Raw genomic sequence first — 24,109 nt, forward strand, 5'->3', positions numbered from 1 at the left:
AAGAATGGATACAGTCTTTAACTGAATGTCTTCCAAGCACCTTATGATTCTGGGTTTCAATTACAATGACCACTACTATAGATTTGGGGATCACAAACCAAAGGACATAATTAAATTAAATAATTTTAAAGGTTCAGTCAAACTGGAGTCTGTAAACAAGCTGTTTTTCTTGTTTTGTACTTCTTCTATTCTTCTGTTTCCTCTGATCACCATAAAGCAATCTCCCTTTTAAATATACCTGACTTTCCATTTCTAAGTTATTCTGTCACTGTTACTGGCAGCTAAAGATAGTGAGAATTAGTTTATGATTTAAAGTGTAAAATCTTTTTACACATTTTAGTATGCCTACCATATAAATTGTGCAAACAAGTACTATTATAATTTAAATATATATACATTTAGTTTTTTGAAAAATTAAGAACTTTGTATCAAACGATCCTTTTCTAAAAAAATAATCACTGGATTTAAAGATAATATAAGTCACCGTGTATGTTATATTTTATGAACATCATACAGCTCTGTTGTTGGATATCTTTTTCTTCCCTTTAATATAAATCAGAAAATATTTAAAATGTTAGGGGTTTAAAATACCCATGGTTAAATATTAGGAAGTGAGCCCAAATTGCAGAAACTGTGCCTAAAATATGTGCTATGTTTCAGAGTTAATTATTTTTCAATTGGTTATTTTCAAACTATTATTCAACATACAAAACACATGGCTCTAGAGAAGTTCTTCCAAGCACAGAGCTAGTTAATAAGACACACAGAATATTTAACTTCACACATGAAAGCAGGAAGGTACAGATAAGCATTATTTTCCACCAAAAAACAAACCTTAAGGAAATAGTTGTTATTGTTATTGCAGTTGCCACACACTCCTTGCAATTCAGCCACAGTGTTCTAAAATGGTTGACAACAAAAATTAAAAAAGGCTTTTTCCCCCACTAGAGAGAGCAGCCTAATGAGAGAAAAAACACTGAAGTTCCAGTGCTTGCTGTAACATGAACTTTCAAGAACTAATACCCCTAACGCTTAGTTCCTTAGCCCTATACACACAGCATAAAGCCAGTTCACATTACTAAAAGGCCATCCATAATAACTGCAGTCTCTTGTTCACACGACACCAGCTGCTTCCAGACAGGGACAGCAAACAGCATGAGTCAAGTTTAATGTTATCCCTTTAATGCTTTTCACATAAAAATTACATTGTTGTAAACCTTTAACACATGCAAACCATAGCTTCCATTGTATTTCTGCCTCTAATTATTACATATTAACACAAGCAATAAAAATGCATATCCATGTAGGCAGTTGCTCTAAATGGTATTCAATACTCTAAAAGATTCTAAAAAAATAATGTTGTCATGATACAGTTGTTAATAATTTCTAGTAATAAAAAATTATGAAAGAAAGATTAAGTTATATTTTAAGAGAAGGAGCCTTGGTTTCTGGAGTGATGATTAATCTTGCTTTGAACTACTACACAAAGCGGCTTTGAAATGCCATATATACTCTAAGACTTTAAAGTGTAATAAATATTATATTTAAAGAAGCAAGACCAAAATAATCATATAATTTAAAAAGTGTATGTAAAATAATTCATTTTAATGTGAACGACCATTATATACTTTCTAATTTAAAAAAGTGGTACAGTACCAGTTCATACTTCATTTCCAGTCTGAGCCCACAGTGTTTCACATTGCATATTGCTCTTTGATAGAAACAGATACCGAAAATATACATACATGACCTACGCTACACAAAACATATACCAGAATTACATCACCTCACCATGAAAAGGTAAACATTGGTAACTGTGGCGTATGAATGGAAATTAAACTTGTTATTGAAAATAAAATCTAGTTGAAAAATTTACCATACCCCCAGAATTTCGTGGGATAGTGCTGACTGTCTGAGGGGTTTACTGAAATCCTCCATGGTTACCTTTCAGATTGTTTAAAAAAAAAAAAGGAAAGAAAGAAAGAAAAAGAAATAAACAATAATTCTATAAATCCAGAAGTACAATCACCCAATCACAGATATATTCAGATCTACGTTTAAAATTTTTCAGTGGTTCAGATTTATACCTCCCTCTTCTTTATAGGATCCTCCCTTTTATTTTTCAGCCTTTAGGCAGAGCCATTTTAACTTTTTTTAAAAATCATAATGTTTAACAGAGAATGAACAGAAACAGGAATGCAATTCTAACTGAACTGGGTGTTTGCTTATTTTAAACTCTATTCTAGTTTAAATATTTGAAGGAAAAAACCCCAGAAAATTCAGAAATTTAAATGAAGTTTGGGTATTATCTATATATTTTAAATTCTACTGGAGTATGATTTATAATTTCTTAAAACATTAAAACAGATATATGTAAGCACACACAATACATAGTAAGGTATTCTTAACCCTAAATATGGTTCTGATAAGACGCCCACTGAACTTTTACAATTTCAGGATATATTTCTCACATTGCAATGTTTTCCCTGTAGGCAATTCAAGCAAGCAACTCCCCTCTGTCAATGTGACAAGTTCCAAGTTAGAATCAACCTTGGATTATTTGACCAAAACCAGAGCTATCTATTCTTCAGCAGACAAAGCTGATCTAAGTGCTGGCTCTGGAAATTAGTTGGATGAACATGGTTGTTCTGCATTTAATTAGAGGTTTTCCTGGCTGGCCCAGGGAATGTCACAGGGGATATTATCAAATAAAAACGATTCTAACTTTGAAATCACAGGATGATTCTATAAATGATAAGAAAAACAAGAAACCAAGTGATTGATTACACAACTCAGGGTTAACAAAGATATGTAAATCAATAAATTGTTCAATTACATATAAAATTAAATCAATTATTCAAGGACCATTTACTCACTCGATAACAAATATTGGTTCTTCTCATTTCCATTATGTCTCTTACTTTTCATTAACACAGAGACAGAATAAATAAAAAATAAGAACATAACACTCAGATCAATCAATTTAACAATATCTGGTTAAACTGTAACCAGATAGTAAAAAATTAGTAAAAAAATGAATTTAATCAAGTAAATAAATTAACATGTGTACACAAAAGTAGATTTTTACTATTTGCAGGGTGTTCATCTCTCCGATGTACAGAAAATTAATGGTAGGTTTTAATTGGGCATGCTTTGGTGAGGCAGTGTGTAACACACAAGAAAGGGAAAAAGGTAGGTCAGAGAGGAACAGGAGAGAGAAAGAAACAATGGGAAAGGGTTCCTTGACCTTTTCAATAAAGTGAAGGTTACTTGGAGTAGCATAATAGCAAGCACCTGCTTTCTATTTCTACAACTTACAGACAGAAGAAAAAGTTTAACCTAAAGCTAAACTCTGTTTTTTTTGTAAAATAGCTGTATACTTAGCTATTCTTCCCTTTAAGCCCTATCTTCATAGGCTACTTCTGAATTAAGTATTTACCTATAGTAAAATAATTCTGCAAGTCTTCAATCCCCCTATTATTAGAAATATAGAACAAAGAATTACAGAACCTAAGTATTACAAGAAACTCCATAAGCCAAAACAGGAATCTTCCTTCCAGCATCTCTTGTTCCCCAGTTACTCTGTGTGTGCCTAAAAACAGACAGACCCATCAGTCTACTCCATTCAAAATCAGCAGTGTGTTGCAAAGAGTCCAGGCCTTGGAGCCAGGAAGACCCTGTTCCCATCCTAAATCTGGCAACTACTAGCTATACCACTAGAAAAAGCCTCAATTACTACGTTTTTAGAAAAAAAAAAAAAAGATTCTTCTGCTTGCTGTAAAGATTACATGAAATCATGTAGGAAAGGCACCTGGCCTAGTGCCTGGCACTGAATATTTATTTACCCTCCTTGCCCCTGAGAGTATCTGCTCAGGTGACAATCAACTAACTCTGCTTTCCTTATAAAAACAGGCAAACAAACAAACAAAATCCATATGATGTACTCCTAAGTATAAATGTTGAATGATAAATATTCCTTTTGCATTTAGTCAAATTTTTAAATTAGAGAAAATCTGATATTAAGAAAAAGCTTTAGCTGCTTAAGTTGAAAACCTTGGGGGATGAATATGATCATTTCCTCAAAATAACTGGAGGAACTATGTAGTAAATGATCTAAAAATTTCAGTTGGGAAGCCTCAATGAAAGAACTATCTTATTTTCCCTCTTTCCTTGCTACACCTGATGCTTCATTTCACAGGCTCATGGAATATTAGAAACTGGAAGGAATTTAGAGATTTAGCCCAATACCTGTACTTTAAAGCAAAGACAGCTGAGGTCCACAGAGACTGAAAAATTTGGCTTCCTCACCTTCCACCACTTGATGTCACCCGTACTCCCCTGAACCTCAGATCCAAATTCTTTCTAACAGAGTGAGCAGGTAAAAGCCAAACCTGCCAAGAATGATTCTACAATCCTAATTCAGGCCTGAAGCCAAAGCAAATCAGTGTCTCTGATAAAACACAAAACTGAAAACTAGGGAAGATGAAAGTTCAAATATTTGAGGAAATCACTTTTTTAGTTTTGAAATCCCAGATAACATTTTCATATATAATATCTTAGTATAGTAAAAAAACAAAAACAAAAAAAACTTGCCATTTAAAATGAATTCTGAAAGTGAAAAACTAAATCAACTAAATAGAATTCTAAGAAACTAATTCACTCAAGTGAAGAATTTCTAATGTTTACTCTTAGATTAACAGTTAACTGAAGCACCATCTTAAAATTTTCTACTATAATAGAGAATACATCCTCACTATACTACAAACAGATGAAAAATTAAGATACATTTGGGTTAGAACACTCCAGACTAAAAATACATGAAAAATATTTGAATGTCTCTTTATTGATCTTCACTAGGTCCTGGCTAGAAACCAAGAGAAGTTCTGGAAAAAGAATATATTCAGATGAGTAGAGGTTGAACATAGGAAGTTACACTATCCTTATTTATATCAGCTGGTATGAAGAAGAGTATTTGTTTTACCTGAATATTTACTATGTTTATGAGGTATGAAATACTGCAACTAAATTGTTGACGGATCCTTTGACATGCCAATGTGAAACATATGCATGTTTAAACATGTTTATAATAAAGTATGTTGTCCCATTTTATCAATGTACATTTGGCATTTACATTAGAAATAGACCAGCATCTGTATTATATTACAACACACAAGGGTTCCATAGAGAAGTTTTCACTTGGGGGTTAGCTTCTATTCATTTGCTTGATCTTCTGCAGAGAGCAGGATGCAAAATTATTCCAGTATGTATCTACTCTATGGAATATGTGCTGGTGGAAAAGCTTTGTTCTGCATTATGTTAGCACAAATCATAGTGAGCAGATCCAAAGAACTTTCTCTTCCTGGGGGGGGGAAAAACCTGAAAACACTCAGCAATTTTCAGTACTTTTCTGTGTATGTTTGTGTATGTATATGTGCCTTTTCACTCAGAATGTTTACCGATTTAGAAAATTTAGAAAAAATTGAAAAAATATAAAGCAGAGAGAGAAAATCACCTAATTCCAACAAAAAGATAGCTACTATTCACATTTTGGTATTCTTACCCTTTTTTGTTTCAGTGAATTTATCTTAATACTGTGGTAAAAGAGGACTTATTTGATCCAGAAGTCTTCATACTGTAAATATGATACAATTACTTGATTGATAAGCTAATAACAAACGCAAGTAATATTTCCTTTCTGTGAGTTGAATGTCGACACATCCTCCTTGAGAATCTGCAAAGACCTGTCATACTGTTATACGGTAAAGAGAGTTTTATCAAGTAGGGATGAAGTAAGAAGAAATGAAGGAAAAAGAACGTTTGCAAATGCAACTTACCTCATCATCGTCGGCATCATACTGGGCATAGTGCTGTTCAAGCAGCTCTCTCTGGCGCCTTTCTTGTTCCAGCGTTTGGCTTATCAACTGGGCAACCTCACTCACATGTCCTGGTTTTTCTCGCCCAATAACAAATCTATACGAAGGTTAAAGAAAACTGATATAGTTAGACTCTCCAGCAAAAAGGAATGCTAAGAAAAGTAACCAAGCTTCATATTTCATCAGGGTACATCAAACCTCAAAAAAATAATACTACCTATATTTTTTGAAAGGTATGCCTGGGTAGAAGAAGAGGTTAGCTGAGCAATTAAAGTGATTTTTTTCAGCCACAGCCCAAAGGAAAAGAAATGGGAAAAGTAAAGGATCATAAAAAATTATTACTTTAGGAGAAGACAAAACAGATGTAATCCATTCTACAGTACTTTACACATTTTTGATGCCCTGCAAAATGAAAGCAAGCTCATAATTTACTGTACCATTGAACTTCAGAAACATTTTCATAATTATGTCCTCTTTATAATGCAAAAACTACTTCAAAAATATTTTGAGGTATGGCATACCCTATGTGAGTAAATAAATAAAGAGGCACTGACCTGTTGCTAAGCAATTGTAACTCTGGAGATAAGAAAAAGAAGGGGAAACAAATGTAGTTTTTGTTTTTGTTTTTAAAATGAAAAACTAAAATAAGGAGAGGTGGCAAATTAGTTCATTTCTTTTGGAGAAAGATGCTATGAGGAAGGATGTGGCCTCAAGAAATAAAGAGTCAAGGCGAAATATCTGTTGATACTAATTCCTATAAGTATAAAGAAAAAAACAGGAAAGCCATTTACTTATTGCCAGCTAGTCACTTATGATACACCCTCATTGATCCTATGTTTCTTCCTCAACAAATTAATATTCACTTTTTAACATCTTTTCACACTAATATATGGTTCTATTTTTCTAAAAATACAAATAATATGTCTCCATGATATAGTTTCCATATATTATTTAACTTCATTATTTTGGATGTAACTGTTTAATCTTGCTTCTATGCTTAAATGATGATTTCCTCTGATTATAATATGTTGCTATTTTCAATTACAATTTTAAATGAAATACTGTACCATTCTCTGTACAAATTCACTAAAGGTCAAAATTTTTATACTTGGATGTTAGTAATTAAATGTCTTTTTAGAAATATTTTTATGTAGTTTCAAACAGGACTGTTGAAATTATGCTTGGGTGTTCATTTATCATCTGAGTTATTTTCCTTTGGGAAATTACTAATTATTGAGTTATAATAACTGTTTATATATTCTGGATATATATCCTTATCTATAAATGTTATAGATACATACACATACACAGATACATACATGCACACAAATCATATATGCATATGTTTATTATCTTCTCTCAATCTGTGCCTTGCTTTTTCATCTTCTTAATTATGTATTTCAAGGAAGTCCAATTTATCGCTTTTTAAAAGATTGTGCCTTGTGTTTCCTACCTAAGAAATCTTTTCCTGATTTAATATTGCTGAGATTTTTCTCCCATTTTTCTGGTTAACGTTTTGATTTTTTATTAGGTATGCAAAATCTTTCAAACTAATTTTCATGCATGATGCTTGGTAAGGGGGGAATTTCATTATTTTCCAAATGAGTAACCAGTTGTTTCCATACCATTTCTTAAAAAGACTATTCATTACCACCACTTGAATTACTCAGGGACATTTGTTGCAAATCAATTGACCATGTACTTGTGTGCTGATTTTTGGACTTGCCAATCTGTTCCATTGATGTATTTATCCTTGTACCAATACCACACTGCCTTGATTACTATATAGTAAATCGTGAAACTAGGTGCTATGAGTTATCCAACTATGTATATCTTTTTCAAAATTATTTTGACTCTTCTAAGTTATCTAACGTGCTATATAACTTTTACAACCAGCTTGCCAATTTCATTTAAAAAGCCCATTGATGGGTCCACTTCCGGGAAGATGGCGGAAGAGTAAGACGAGATCACCTTCCTCCCCACAGATACACCAGAAATACATCTACACGTGGAACAACTCCTACAGAACACCTACTGAACGCTGGCAGAAGACCTCAGACCTCCCAAAAGGCAAGAAACCCCCCACGTACTTGGTTAGGGCAAAAGAAAAAAATAAACAGAGACAAAAGGATAGGGACGGGTCCTGCACCAGCGGGAGGGAGCTGTGAAGGAGGAAAAGTGTCCACACACTAGGAAGCCCCTTCGAGGGCGGAGACTGCGGGTGGCGGAGTGGGGGAGCTTTGGAGCCACGGAGGAGACCACAGCAACAGGGGTGCGGAGGGCAAAGAAGAGATTCCAGCACAGAGGATCAGGGCAGACCGGCACTCACCAGCCGAGAGGCTTGTCTGCTCACCTGCCGGGGCGGGCGGGGCTGGGAGCTGAGGTTCCGGCTTCAGTCAGAGCGCCGGGAGAGGACTCGGGTTGGCGGCGTGAACACAGCCTGCAGGGCATTAGTGCACCGCCGCTAGCCAGGAGGGAGTCCAGGGAAAAGTCTGGACCTGCCGAAGAGGCAAGAGACTTTTTCTTCCCTCTTTATATCCTGGTGCCCGAGGAGAGGGGATTAAGAACGCTGCTTAAAGGAGCTCCAGAGACGGGCGCGAGCCGCGGCTAAAAGTGTGGACCCCAGAGACAGACATGAGACGCTAAGGCCGCTGCTGCCGCCACCAAGAAGCCTGTGTGCGAACACAGGTCACTATCCACACCCCCCTTCCGGGGAGCCTGTGCAGCCCGCCACTGACAGGGTCCCGGGATCCAGGGACAACTCCCCCGGGAGAACGCACGGCGCACCTCAGGCTGGTGCAACGTCACGCCGGCCTCTGCCGCTGCAGGCCCGCCCTGCACTCCGTGACCCTCCCTACCCCCCCGCCCCCGGCCTGAGTGAGCCAGAGCCTCCGAATCAGCGGCTCCTTTAACCCTGTCTAGTCTGAGCGAACAGACACCCTCCAGCGACCTACACGCACAGGCGGGGCCAAATCCAAAGCTGAGCCACTGGGAGCTGTGAGAACAAAGAAGAGAAAGGGAAATCTCTCCCAACAGCCTCAGAAGCAGCGGATTAAAGCTCCACAATCAATCTGATGAACCCTGCATCTGTGGAATACATGAATAGACAACGAATCATCCCAAATTAAGGAGCCGTATGGATGAAAGGCTCTTGGTGCTGCAGCCAGGAGTGAGTGCTGTGCCTCTGACGTGGGAGAGCCAACTTCAAGACACTGGTCCACAAGAGGCCTCCTAGCTGCACATAATATCAAAAGGCGAAAATCTCCCAGAGATCTCCATCTCAACGCCAGCACACAGCTTCACTCATCCTATGCCAAACAACTAGCAAGACAGGAACACAACCCCACCCATTAGCAGAGAGGCTGCCTAAAATCATAATATGTCTACAGACACCCCAAAACACACCACCGGACGTGGACCTGCCCACCAGAAAGACAAGATCCAGCCTCATCCACCAGAACACAGGCACTAGTACCCTCCACCAGGAAGCCTACACAACCCACTGAACCAACCTTAGCCACTGGGGACAGACACTAAAAACAACAGGAACTACGAACCTTCAGCCTGCAAAAAGGAGACCCCAAACACAGTAAGATAAGCAAAATGAGAAGACAGAAAAACACACAGCAGATGAAGGAGCAAGATAAAAACCCACCAGACCTAACAAATGAAGAGGAAATAGGCACTTTACCTGAAAAAGAATTCAGAATAATGATAAAAAGATGATCCAAAATCTTGGAAATAGAATAGACAAAATGCAAGAAACATTTAACAAGGACCTAGAAGAACTAAAGATGAAACAAACAATGATGAACAACACAATAAATGAAATGAAAAATACTCTAGATGGGATCAATAGCAGAATAACTGAGGCAGAAGAATGGATAAGTGACCTGGAAGATAAAATAGTGGAAATAACTACTGCAGAGCAGAATAAAGAAAAAAGAATGAAAAGAACTGAGGACAGTCTCAGAGACCTCTGGGACAACATTAAACGCACCAACATTCGAATTATAGGGGTTCCAGAAGAAGAAGAGAAAAAGAAAGGGACTGAGAAAATATTTGAAGAGATTATAGTTGAAAACTTCCCTAATACGGGAAAGGAAATAGTTAATCAAGTCCAGGAAGCACAGCGAGTCCCATACAGGATAAATCCAAGGAGAAACACGCCCAAACACATATTAATCAAACTGTCAAAAATTAAATACAAAGAAAACATATTAAAAGCAGCAAGGGAAAAACAACAAATAACACACAAGAGAATCCCCATAAGGTTAACAGCTGATCTTTCAGCAGAAACTCTGCAAGCCAGAAGGGACTGGCAGGACATATTTAAAGTGATGAAGGAGAAAAACCTGCAACCAAGATTACTCTACCCAGCAACGATCTCATTCAGATTTGATGGAGAAATTAAAACCTTTACAGACAAGCAAAAGCTGAGAGAGTTCAGCACCACCAAACCAGCTCTACAACAACTGATAAAAGAACTTCTCTAGGCAAGAAACACAAGAGAAGGAAAAGACCTACAATAACGAACCCAAAACAATTAAGAAAATAGGAATGGGAACATACATATCGATAATTACCTTAAACGTAAATGGACTAAATGCTCCCACCAAAAGACACAGATTGGCTGAATGGATACTAAAACAAGACGCATATATTTGCTGTCTACAAGAGACCCACTTCAGACCTAGAGACACATACAGACTGAAAGTAAGGGGATGGAAAAAGGTATTTCATGCAAATGGAAACCAAAAGAAAGCTGGAGTAGCAATTCTCATATCAGACAAAAGACTTTAAAATAAAGACTATTAGAAGAGACAAAGAAGGACACTACATAATGATCAAGGGATCGATCCAAGAAGAAGATATAACAATTGTAAATATTTATGCACCCAACATAGGAGCACCTCAATACATAAGGCAAATACTAACAGCCATAAAATGGGAAATCGACAGTAACACATTCATAGTAGGGGACTTTAACACCCCACTTTCACCAATGGACAGATCATCCAAAATGAAAATAAATAAGGAAACACAAGCTTTAAATGATACATTAAACAAGATGGACTTAATTGATATTTATAGGACATTCCATCCAAAAACAACAGAATACACATTTTTCTCAAGTGCTCATGGAACATTCTCCAGGATAGATCATATCTTGGGTCACAAATCAAGCCTTGGTAAATTTAAGAAAATTGAAATTGTATCAAGTATCTTTTCTGACCACAACGCTATGAGACTAGATATCGATTACAGGAAAACATCCGTAAAAAATACAAACACATGGAGGCTAAACAATGCACTACTTAATAACGAAGTGATCACTGAAGAAATCAAAGAGGAAATCAAAAAATACCTAGAAACAAATGACAATGGAGACACGACGACTCAAAATCTATGGGATGCAGCAAAAGCAGTTCTAAGAGGGAAGTTTATAGCAATACAATCCTACCTTAAGAAACAGGAAACATCTCGAATAAACAACCTAACCTTGCACATAAAGCAATTAGAGAAAGAAGAACAAAAAAACCCAAATGGCAGCAGAAGGAAAGAAATCATAAAAATCAGATCAGAAATAAATGAAAAAGAAATGAAGGAAACGATAGCAAAGATCAATAAAACTAAAAGCTGGTCTTTGAAAGGATAAACAAAATTGATAAACCATTAGCCAGACTCATCAAGAAAAAAAGGGAGAAGACTGAAATCAATAGAATTAGAAATGAAAAAGGAGAAGTAACAACTGACACTGCAGAAATACAAAAGATCATGAGAGATTACTACAAGCAACTCTATGCCAATAAAATGGACAACCTGGAAGAAATGAACAAATTCTTAGAAAGGCACAACCTGCCAAGACTGAATCAGGAAGAAATAGAAAATATGAACAGACCAATCACAAGCACTGAAATTGAAACTGTGATTAAAAATCTTCCAACAAGCAAAAGCCCAGGACCAGATGGCTTCACAGGCGAATTCTACCAAACATTTAGAGAAGAGCTATCACCAATCCTTCTCAAACTCTTCCAAAATATAGCAGAGGGAGGAACACTCCCAAACTCTTCCTAAAAGGCCACCATCACCCTGATACCAAACCCAGACAAGGATGTCACAAAGAAAGAAAATTACAGGCCAATATCACTGATGAACATAGAGGCAAAAATCCTCAACAAAATACTAGCAAAATACTAGCAAACAGAATCCAACAGAACATTAAACGGATCATACACCATGATCAAGTGGGGTTTATTCCAGGAATGCAAGGATTCTTCAATACACACAAATCAATCAACGTGATACACCACATTAACAAATTGAAGGAGAAAAACCATATGATCATCTCAATAGATGCAGAGAAAGCTTTTGACAAAATTCGACACCCATTTATGATAAAAACCCTGCAGAAAGTAGGCATAGAGGGAACTTTCCTCTATGGAAATAAAGGCCATATATGACAAAGCCACAGCCAACATCATCCTCAGTGGTGAAAAACTGAAAGCATTTCGACTAAGATCAGGAACAAGACAAGGTTGCCCACTCTCACCACTCTTATTCAACATAGTTTTGGAAGTTTTAGTCACAGCAATCAGAAAAGAAAAGGAAATAAAAGGAATCCAAATCGGAAAAGAAGAAGTAAAGCTGTCACTCTCTGCAGATGACATGATACTATACATAGAGAATCCTAAAGATGCTACCAGAAAACTACTAGAGCTGATCAATAAATTTGGTAAAGTAGCAGGATACAAAATTAATGCACAGAAATCTCTGGCATTCCTATACACTAAGGATGAAAAATCTGAAACTGAAATCAAGAAAACACTCCCATTTACCATTGCAACAAAAAGAATAAAATATCTAGGAATAAACCTACCTAAGGAGACAAAAAACCTGTATGCAGATAATTATAAGACACTGATGAAAGAAATTAGAGATGATACAAACAGATGGAGAGATATACCATGTTCTTGTATTGGAAGAATCAACATTGTGAAAATGAGTATACTACCCAAAGCAATCTACAGATTCAATGCAATCCCTATCAAACTACCACTGGCATTTTTCACAGATCTAGAACAAAAAATTTCACAATTTGTATAGAAACACAAAAGACCCCGAATAGCCAAAGCAATCTTGAGAATGAAAAACGGAGCTGGAGAAATCAGGCCCCCTGACTTCAGACTCTACTACAAAGCTACAGTAATCAAGACAGTATGGTACTGGCACAAAAACAGAAAGATAGATCAATGGAACAGGATAGAAAGCCCAGAGATAAACCCACGCACATATGGTCAACTTATCTTTGATAAAGGAGGCAGGAATGTACAGTGGAGAAAGGACAGCCTCTTCAATAAGTGGTGCTGGGAAAACTGGACAGCTACATGTAAAAGTATGAAATTAGATCACTCCCTAACACCATACACAAAAATAAGCTCAAAATGGATTAAAGACCTAAATGTAAGGCCAGAAACTATCAAACTCTTAGAGGAAAACATAGGCAGGACACTCTATGACATAAATCACAGCAAGATCCTTTTTGACCCACCTCCTAGAGATATGGAAATAAAAACAAAAATAAACAAATGGGACCTAATGAAGCTTAAAAGCCTTTGCGCAGCAAAGGAAACCATAAACAAGACCAAAAGACAACCCTCAGAATGGGAGAAAATATTTGCAAATGAAGCAACTGACAAAGGATTAATCTCCAAAATTTACAAGCAGCTCATGCAGCTCAATAACAAAAAAACAAACAACCCAATCCAAAAATGGGCAGAAGACCTAAATAGACATTTCTCCAAAGAAGATATACAGACTGCCAACAAACACATGAAAGAATGCTCAACATCACTAATCATTAGAGAAATGCAAGTCAAAACTACAATGAGATATCATCTCACTCCAGTCAGAATGGCCATCATCAAAAAATCTAGAAACAATAAATGCTGGAGAGGGTGTGGAGAAAAGGGAAACCTCTTACACTGTTGGTGGGAATGTAAATTGATACAGCCACTGTGGAGAACAGTGTGGAAGTTCCTTAAAAAACTGCAAATAGAACTACCATATGACCCAGGAATCCCACTACTGGGCATATACCCTGAGAAAACCATAATTCAAAAAGAGTCATGTACCAAAATGTTCATTGCAGCTCTATTTACAATAGCCCAGAGATGGAAACAACCTAAGTGTCCATCATTGGATGAATGGATAAAGAAGACGTGGCACATATATACAATGGAATATTACTCAGCCATAAAAAGAAACGAAATTGAGCTATTTGTAATGAGGTGGATAGACCTAGAGTCTGTCATACAGAGTGAAGTAAGTCAGAAAGAGAGAGACAAATACCACATGCTAACACATATATATGGACTTTAAGGAAAAAAAAATGTCATGAAAAACCTAGGGGTGAAACAGGAATAAAGACACAGACTTACTAGAGAATGGACTTGAGGCTATGGGGAGGGGGAAGGGTAAACGGTGACAAAGCGATAAAGAGGCAGGGACATATACACACTACCAAACGTAAGGTAGATAGCTAGTGGGAAGCAGCCGCATAGCACAGGGAGATCAGCTCGGTGCTTTGTGACCGCCTGGAGGGGTGGGATAGGGAGGGTGGGAGGGAGGGAGACGCAAGTGGGAAGAGATATGGGAACATATGTGTATATATAACTGATTCATTTTGTTGTGAAGCTGAAACTAACATACCATTGTAAAGCAATTATACTCCAATAAAGATGTTTAAAAAATAAATAAATAAATAAAAAATAAAAAATAAAAAAAAAAGAAAAGACTGTGGCATTTGAGTAGAACCTTGCAGAAAAAAAAAATTAAAAAAAAAAATCTATAACTAGGGTTTATGTTTTTACAGCATGGCTTGTTTCTAGTGTTTAAAACAATCATGCATTTCAACATGAATTATTTTACAAAGAACTGTCTCCTCTGCCCCTCAGGCTGAGATAAAATAGGCAAAGGCAGATAAATCAGTTTTTCCTTTTCTTTTCATCGATTATAAGACAAAGCAATGTCCACGTACTGTCCTTTGGAGTTTAGATGACGAGATTATATGGAATTCATTTGATTAGTTTATTGAATTCTCTGGTGAGCTGTCAAACAAAAACAAACAAGTATAAAATCCCATTTACAATTTGCTGAATTGTAGTCATAAAGAATGATGTGAGAGGTTATGTTGAAAAATGATGATTTATGAGTGTCTGTTTTTCCGATATAAGTTATTCCAATAAAAGTGATACATTAGTCAAAAATGGCACTTATTATGACATCAAAACTTTTTAATTATAAATGTGGAATTAAGCTAATCTAAAAAAGGAAAAGCTAAATCAGGATATAGTTATTAGTTCTAATAAAATCAATTCTTTCATTCAAATATTCTATAAACAAATACTTATCATATGCACACAAAAAACCTTAATAATAAAAAGAAAACTAGATGCACAAGACCTATTATCATTTTACTTCAGGCTTGGATCACAAGATCACATGGTGCTTTTAAACATTTTGGTAAAAACTCATTTTTTTCTATATTTGATGACATCTTACGGTGTGAACTTGATAGCTTTTAAAATATTTAACTTAATTTTACTGAGCAATGGTGGCAAAAGTATATCCATCTCCCTTCACTAAAGTTGCTGATTGTATTCAGAGGCTGAAGTTCTGCACAACCAGGCTTTCCCTCTTTCTTATACTTGAAGACTCTTACATATTTTTCCTTTCCATATTGGGATCTAGATTAATGTACTATATATTTAGCATTTAAAAATTTTAAAATTCATCTAAAAATGTTTGCTTTTAAAAGACAGATCTGAAATATTTAAACCTAATTGTAAGCCTTAGTTCCTGGAAATGAATTTTGTATCTAACCCAACTCTGATTATAAAGAACTTTTTTCTACACTATAGTTCAATGTAAAAAAAAAAAGTAGTTGGATTATTTAAAAAACATTGCCTAACTTATGCTACGTCAAGGACTATATATTTTCTAAAATGCTACGTCCTTTCAAGAAATGACATTTCTCTATTTAATAGTTAGCTCTGATGTCTCAGGTTTAAACGTTTACACACAAAAATACTAAAAAGGATTTTTTGAGAATGTTAATCTGTACATAGTGACACCAGAAAACATCTCATTAAGCCAAAGTCCCCTTTAAGTAGTTTTCTGAAATCCCCACTGTCTTTAATCTTCTTCCTATCACTAGTTGTTGCTGACTATTCTCATATATATGAGAGTAAACTTTTATTATCCACGGTCCCAACTTTAGAGTGGCTGCTCCTCTTATCTGAGGGAAAGGGGATATAGTCTTAGGAGTAATGTAAGTACAAAATCCACAATGACTCATGATTTCCATGAACATGATAATACCCTCACCACCCTCCATTATGTATGACACTCCATTACACCCAACCACAAAACCAAGGCTCTGTTAAAAAGTGAAACTCTCAATTTCCCCTTGTGTTGTAATGGTGACAAAAATTCTTATTAAAATGATGTGAATGAAGTGAAAACATTTCAATATTCAATGCATTTCAATAGAGATCTCAAATACACCAATGACATTACATAAAGAAAAATATTTTAAAACTTCCATACTTAGAAATTACATGCCCGGGGTGAATCCAAAATAAACATGAGCATAGCTATAAAAAAGTCACCTATCATTCACTTATATTTTCTTTTGAATATCATAACCTCTTCCAAAAAGGACAGAGGAATATTTAAGACCCTCAGATTAATTTATTTTCTATTGTGTGTAACTATAGTTCCTATAAAATCCTGACCTCCAGAAGTGTTATATGACTTGATGTCAGAAAGTTGTTAAATACATTCACTGGGGATAAAAGCATGAGTGCTTAGTGATTGAGCACAAGTAGCAGGTACTTTTCAGAAAGCATTTAAAGTTTAATGTGAACAGCACTGAAGAGCAAACATAAAATTTATTAGAAATTTCTCATACTGAAGCACAATCTCTTCTATAGCATCACTTTCCTATAACAGCTGCCTTTCAGTACTAGGAAGGCTGTCTGGAGTTAAAAACAACAACTCATCCTTGTTCCAGAGTTCACTCTTTCAAATGCTTGACAATTGTTACCATGTCTTTTAAAATTTTTCTATATTTTAGGCAAAAGTTTGTATAATCTTTTATGTATAGAAGGAAAAATGTTTAGATCTCTCACCATCCAAAGGTCAGTCTTTCTTAAATAGTCTCAAGGTTTTCAGGGTTCTTAAGATAAGGTATGCAACGTTAAACATAAATTGTATTATGGTATAACATTAATCTGTCTGCCTGTCTATCCATCTGTCCGTCCATCCATCCAACTAATTACTGATCAGTAAATAATAGTCAGCCTCTAAGATGTATTCAAGTAATCTCTGTATTCTTATATTTATGTCTTGTGTAATTCTCTCCCGTTGAGTGTGGGATGGACTTGTTGACTCACTTTTATCAAATAAAATACAGAACTGATGGAATGTCACTTCGGCTCTATGAAAAGATGGCAGATTGCATCTTGGCTACTCCCTTGCCTCGCTCCCTCTGGGGAATCTAGTTTCCATGTTGTGAGGCATCCCTGTAGAGAGGCTCTCATGAGAAAGCGGGGAAGTGGATCACAGAAACTGAGATAAAAAAAGTTGCTGTTTCAAGTCGCTAAATTTGGGAGTAATATGTTATGCAACAATACGTACACCAATTATGCCAGGCACATAGTAGTAAATAAGATAGTTAAGGTCCCACTTAAAGCTACAGGCCCAAAAACATGAGTTCTTAAAAGTTACGTTGCAAGTCTATGTTTGAATAAGGAAAAGGGTCCATACATAATAAAGAATTTTATATAGATATATTTTTTTCTGGTAAAAACCCAATAACAAAATATTTTAAAAATAAAAGTATACAGCACAATAAAATCTACATATTGTTAATGAAATTGTTTGACTACATCTGCCTTTCTTAAAGAAACATGATACTCCTTCCCAAATCACCATCACCTCAATATAATTAGTTAGCATAGCACTTTTTAAGTTAATTTTAACTATTATCACATATTTTAAGAATCAGTTTTACTGAGGTCAAGTTTATATACAACAAAATTTACCAAATTTAAATTGTATTATATGTTTTGACAAATATATATACAGTTGTATAACAAACACAATAACCACAATATAGAATATTCTGTCACCCCAAAAATGTTCCCTCTTTCTTCTTTGCAGTTTAAATGGATTCAAGCAGTGTAAAGCCTTTTGTGTCTGGCTTCTTACTCAATATAATAGTTTTGAGAGTCATACATGGTGCTAAATATATTGGCAGCTCATTCCTTTGTATTGCTAAGAAATATTTCATGGTATGGAATATAATACAATTTGTAGATGCATTTATCAGTTAAAGGACACTAGAGTTGTTTCCAGTTTGGAGCTGTTTTGAATAAAGCTCCTAAGAATATGCAAGTATGAGACTTTGGGTAGATACATGTTTTTACTGCTCTTGAGTAAATAGCTAAGAGTGGAACTGCTGGCTGGTATGATAAGTGTAAGTTTAACTTTATAAGAACCTGTCAAACTGTTCTGCAAAGTGGCTGTGTTATTTTGCATTCCCACCAGAAATGAAAGGATGTTATATTAAAGTTGCTCTACATCCTTGTCAATGCACAGTAGTATCAGTCTTTTAAATTTCAGCCATTCTAGTGGGTGTGTAGTTGTACCTCACTGTGGATTTAATTTCCATTTCTCCAATGATTAATGGTGTTGAGCAGCATTTCATGAGCTTAACTGTATATCTTCCTCAGTGAAGTCTCTCGTTAATTGATTTGCAGGTTTTCAACAGGGTTATGTATATTCTTATTGAATTATAAAGAGTTCTTCATATCTTCTAAATAACAGTGCTTTATCAGATAATTGTTTTGCAAATATTAGTCAGTAGCTTGCTTTTTTATTTTAAGGGTATTTTTCAAACAAATGTTTTAAATTTTGATGGTTTAACTTATCATTTCTTTTTCTTAAATTTCTTGCTTTTGTGTCCTAAAAGATCTTTGATTAACCCAAGATCATAAAATTTTTGCCTGTTTTCTAGAAATTTTATGGTTTCAGCTGTTGCACTAAGGTCTATGATCAATCTTGAGTTAACTTTTGTACACACTGTAGGATGAAGGTCAAGTTTTGTTTTTTTTTTTAATGTGGTTTTCCAATTGTTCCACCACCTTTTGTTGAAAAGACTATAATTCCCCCCATTGAATTACCTTGGTGCATTGGTCAAAAATCAGGCCTAAATTAGAACTGTCTATTCAGTTCCATTAATCTATATTTTTATCCTTATGCTTAAACCAGACTGCTGTAACTAGTGTAGTTTTCGGACAGTGGCAGTCCTTCAACTTTGTTCTTTGTAAAAAAAAATGTTACTTTCTCCAAAAAAGCCTGCTGAGATTTTCATTGTGATTGTGCTTTAATCTGCAGATTTGGGGGAAACTGAAATCTCAACACTATGAGAGTCCCGTACCACACAAAGACTTGGGCTTCTTGGTACCACGCCCATGCCCATGGTGGTTTAAAATCTGGAGATCAACAAGTCCTGTGAAACCCAGTGGAGGGATGATAACGAAGACTGTCTGATTCCTCCATGCCCACTCCTTCAATGCTTATCTTTCTCCTGCTGCTGTTGTGATATATCATTTCTGAGTATAAACTATTTGAGTCCTGTAAGTCCTTTCCCTAATTAATTACTTAAAGGAATTAACATGGTTAGCATAGTACTCACCAAGATCTCACTATGATTACTTAGTTTTAAATGATATCAGTAAAATTGAGGAAATAATAATGGTTTTCCAATGCTTTCAGCCAGGCCTGGGCTTCTAATGCCCCAGGAATATAGCCTGGTTTGAGCTGAACCACTCACTCACAGTGGACTAATATGCTTTAACTCATATAAAAGATGTAGGGTTGAAAAACACATATGCCCTTGGAAGTTATCATATTAAAATACTGGTCTTATAATTTCTCTGGTGTGTCAAAAATGGCACACCAAGGAGGTTTTCATTAGTACTATTAGTTCACAAATTCAGGTGTAACAATTCGAAGTTTAATAAAATAAAGCAGACTACGGTCAGATAAAAAGTGATTCTCTGTAAGTGTGGGTGAAGTCAAAAGAACTTCATTGTGTGATTTTGATTTATATCCAAATGCTGGCACCAATTTCATATGCATTTCCAGGAAATAAATGTAAAAATCTATCTCCAATACTTAAAATATAATCACATCCAAATCTCAGCTTCGATTTCCTTAACACTATTAGTTTCTTATCTTTCCCCTTCCTGGCTCTTTAAAGCCGTAAGTTTCATACATTCCCCTTCCAGATCTGTGCTTAGTAGTTAGAAAAATTCAAACTAAATTTAGTGATTTTTCACATATCCCTTTTAAAAAATAAATTTTAGTAACCACTAAATGTGATAGCTAGCTCACCAATAAATAAAAAATATAGAACCATACATGTTTTAAACCCTCAGTTTAAAATGATTCATTAAAAATTCGGGTCTAGTTTTTGGATCTTGTTTTTTTTTTTTTTTTGCAGTACGCAGGCCTCTCACTGCTGTGGCCTCTCCCATTGCGGAGCACAGGCTCCGGACGCGCAGGCTCAGCGGCCATGGCTCATGGGCTCAGCCGCTCCGCAACATGTGGGATCCTCCCGGACCGGGGCATGAACCCGTGTCCCCTGCATCGGCAGGCAGACTCTCAACCACTGTGCCACCAGGGAAGCCCTAGGGTCCCATTTTGATATAAAGATTTTTGCAAAGTGAATGAGGAAATTAAATGTATGCCTTTAAAAATTAAAGTGGAATGTTCTGTAACCTCAAAGTCAAAAAAGTGGTATGAATGATGAATGTTACCAGGATGAAGAAATCACTAGGGGATAGGGAGATCAAGGAGGATTTCTTGAAGGGCAAAGGAGCTAAAATATGTTCCTCAAGATAAGTAGGTTGTAACCAGACGACAGTATTTTAAACAGAAAGAATGATAGAAAGGCACAAAAACAATAATTCACAAGTCATGTTTGAAGGATGATGACTACATTAGTAAGACTGTACTAGCGCATGAATATAGGGAGAGGTAAGAGATAAGACGGGATGAAAGACTTTTAATACCAGGATAAGAACTTAGATTCTGCACAGAATGGAGGGCCATTGAAGGTTTCTAAAGAAGAGAGGGACATAACGAATGCAGAATTATTATTTCCACCCACAGGTCTTAGTTCTACTACTAGATTTATGTAGAATGAGTCGATTCCTTTTTCCATGATAGCCCTAAAACCTGCTATTATGTTCTTCCATTAGGGATAAGGATGAGAAGGACAGATTAAAGAGAGAGACTGAAATCATGAAACAGTTAAGCCATTCACCATCTGTACAAGGCTTGAAATGAGCACAAAATTATGAAGAGAAAGAAAGGGATGGCTATGAGTTCATGTAACCACAAACTTTTTTCCAAATGAGAAATGTTCTTATAAGTTGAACATATTTCTTACTTTATTTCACTTTAAAATTCACTGCAGAGTGTAATGAGCAGCTTCAAAACTAAGTTCTTCACTGACACAGAGAAGTGCTGTCTCAAGAACAGACAGCAATTCTGCAGAGACAATCACATTTACTGAGGGGCTCACCCGTGCAGCTCTGAGAGTACATCAGACAGTTTTCCCTGCACTCTTTCCAATTATTTTACATACTTTTCTTAGGATGACGGGTATTCTTGAAGCATTAAAATAGCATCCATAGAAGTCATTTAGGTTGTATTCTTTAAACACTCCTTTCATTGTTAAAGGATGTTTTCCAATTGAAAAAGCCTAAATTATAAAACCTAAACCCATGCTTGCGCAACATAAAATATGCTGCAATAGGGCTTCCCTGGTGGCGCAGTGGTTGAGAGTCTGCCTGACGATGCAGGGCACACGGGTTCGTGCCCCGGTCCGGGAAGATGCCATGTGCCGTGGAGCGGCTAGGCCCGTGAGCCATGGCCTCTGAACCTGGGCATCCGGAGCCTGTGCTCCGCAACGGGAGAGGCCACAACAGTGAGAGGTCCGCGTACTGGGGGGAAAAAAAAAAAAATATATATATATATATATATATATATATATATATATATGCTGCAATAAAATCCTAATGTTACTCTCTTTATAGCAATATTAACTAATCGATATTTTCAGAATATTTGGCAGTTTCATTTTGATGATGATAACACTATAACACTTTCATAACTACACACAGTAAATAATGTCCTCTTATGTGTTCCTTTATAGGATTTATGGAAAAGTATAAGGCATAAGCAATACTATATTAAAAAATAAGTACCCTGTGACCAAATAAAATAGATTTCAAACCTTGACCTTAGTTGGCTCAGGACTACTTTATTTGTTTTCCAAGCTACAAATTTCAGGACCCCAGGGTTAGATATAAATTTAAGGTCCAAAATAATGTACCCTCTGTCCTATTAAGTTGGAAAAGTTATAGTTTACCAAAGATTAGTCCTTCCTGATTCTTTAAAACAATAAAGAGATTTAAAAATGCATTTATTAACCTTTTAAGGTTAATGATTTATCATTCAGCCTGCTTGTCTAGTAACATGTATCATTGGATATATGTATCATCATTTCAATTTCAATTTACTGTATAACTGGTTTTATTGAAAGGATTTGGAGTCTAAATTCATATTTATTGAGAAATTCTATCTTCCTAGAAATTACTGCTATGTTAGCAATAAGACAAACTAACATAGCTTGGTAATTAACCATATTGATTCACACTGTACACTTCATATCTTTGTGTCTTTCTAGAATACTATAATTTTTAGTTTTAAATTACATTTATGAACTAATTACAATAAAGAAGGAAAAATTTTAAACTAAAGGCAAGTTTTTCGTATTTAGATAAAATTCTTCCTGTAATTATAGGTACAGTTAGAGAGAAAACTAAAATTCAACAAAATAGCAAGTAACCAAATTGTACATCTCAAGCCACATACCTGACATTGCCCTTGGTGTTTCTGAGAACTGTTGCAGCAAAATTCTGTGTGACACCCACCAAGCTGATTCCATCCACTTCCACAATCTGGTCATTGACTTGTATTCTTTGGGAAGAGGGAAAAAATTACCCACAATTAGTTTTTCTGATAATATATTACCGTTCCCAATAAATGAGTTGACAAAATTGATTTTCAAGATACTCTTATTGATTCAAAATTTGTCTCCAAGTTCCAGATCTTAGTCAAAAGCTTAATGTTTTTTAAAAATTATTTTGAAAAACAGAAATAAGCAATAAGTGGAGAGATTCCGTTTATCCAACATCCATACTCCTATCACAAAGAATTGATAACTGCTAATGGATGACATATTTAAACCATATTTTAGCCCATAATAAATCACATAAAACATAACAGAGCCAACTGAAATACCCTTTGGGCCTCATACCTAACCCTCATCCCACTTCTCCTCCCCAAGGAAAAATATCACCAGGAATTGCAGGGAGTCCTTCCAATTCAAGTTGTATACTTGAATTATGTAATGCTTGTTAAGTGTATGTGTAATGCTCATAAGTGTATCTATATAGGTAGATAGATATACACACGTATATAAATGTACATATACACACACACGCACATACATGAGTGTATGTGCGTGTGTATGTATATTTATTTATGTCTAGGAGCTATATATAGTATTATTGTAGTTTATCATATAATGCCTTTAAAGTTATATACATGTTTTATATGTACCATTTTTTATTCCTCAAAATGAAGTATTTCAATCATGGAGAAATGCAGAGGGAATTAGATAATAAACACTCATGTACCCAACACCCAACTTTATCAAATCCCAGCACTGCAATATTTGAGTCAGACTTTTTTCTAAAAACAATATTACAAAAAAGCCAAAGCCCCTTTATTATTTGTCTTCAATTCTATTCCCTTCTCTGCTTCTACAGAAGTAACTATCATTAATTTTGATGCTCAGCCTTTCTACTGATGCTTTGAAATATAAATAATACATACACATGAAGAGGCACAATATGTGTACATCTGCAGTTTTCAAACATTATGAAATATACCTCTCTTTCTACAATTTAGTTTTCTTCACTCAACATTACATATGAGATTTATCCATGGTTATAAATACGATTCTAGCTAGTTCATTTTATTTTACTTAATTTAATTAAATTAATTTATTTTTTGGATTGGCAGTATTT

At 35.5% G+C, this 24,109-nt stretch overlaps 1 protein-coding gene across 3 annotated transcripts in view; it reads right to left on the reverse strand.

Annotated features, from left to right (window-relative positions):
- PPP1R9A (protein phosphatase 1 regulatory subunit 9A) overlaps positions 1-24,109 on the reverse strand; it is a 319,708-nt gene that overhangs the window by 99,394 nt on the left and 196,205 nt on the right. For all 3 annotated transcript variants that reach the window (XM_060020512.1, XM_060020511.1, XM_060020513.1), the window contains exons 4-5: positions 22,890-22,994; positions 5,835-5,970 (exon numbers count right to left, since the gene is read on the reverse strand). In XM_060020512.1, the coding sequence (XP_059876495.1) occupies positions 5,835-5,970; positions 22,890-22,994 (241 nt within the window). The remainder of the gene's footprint in view (positions 1-5,834; positions 5,971-22,889; positions 22,995-24,109) is intronic.

Source organism: Delphinus delphis, chromosome 9 (genome assembly GCF_949987515.2).
Source record: "Delphinus delphis chromosome 9, mDelDel1.2, whole genome shotgun sequence".
Classification (NCBI taxonomy): domain Eukaryota; kingdom Metazoa; phylum Chordata; class Mammalia; order Artiodactyla; family Delphinidae; genus Delphinus; species Delphinus delphis.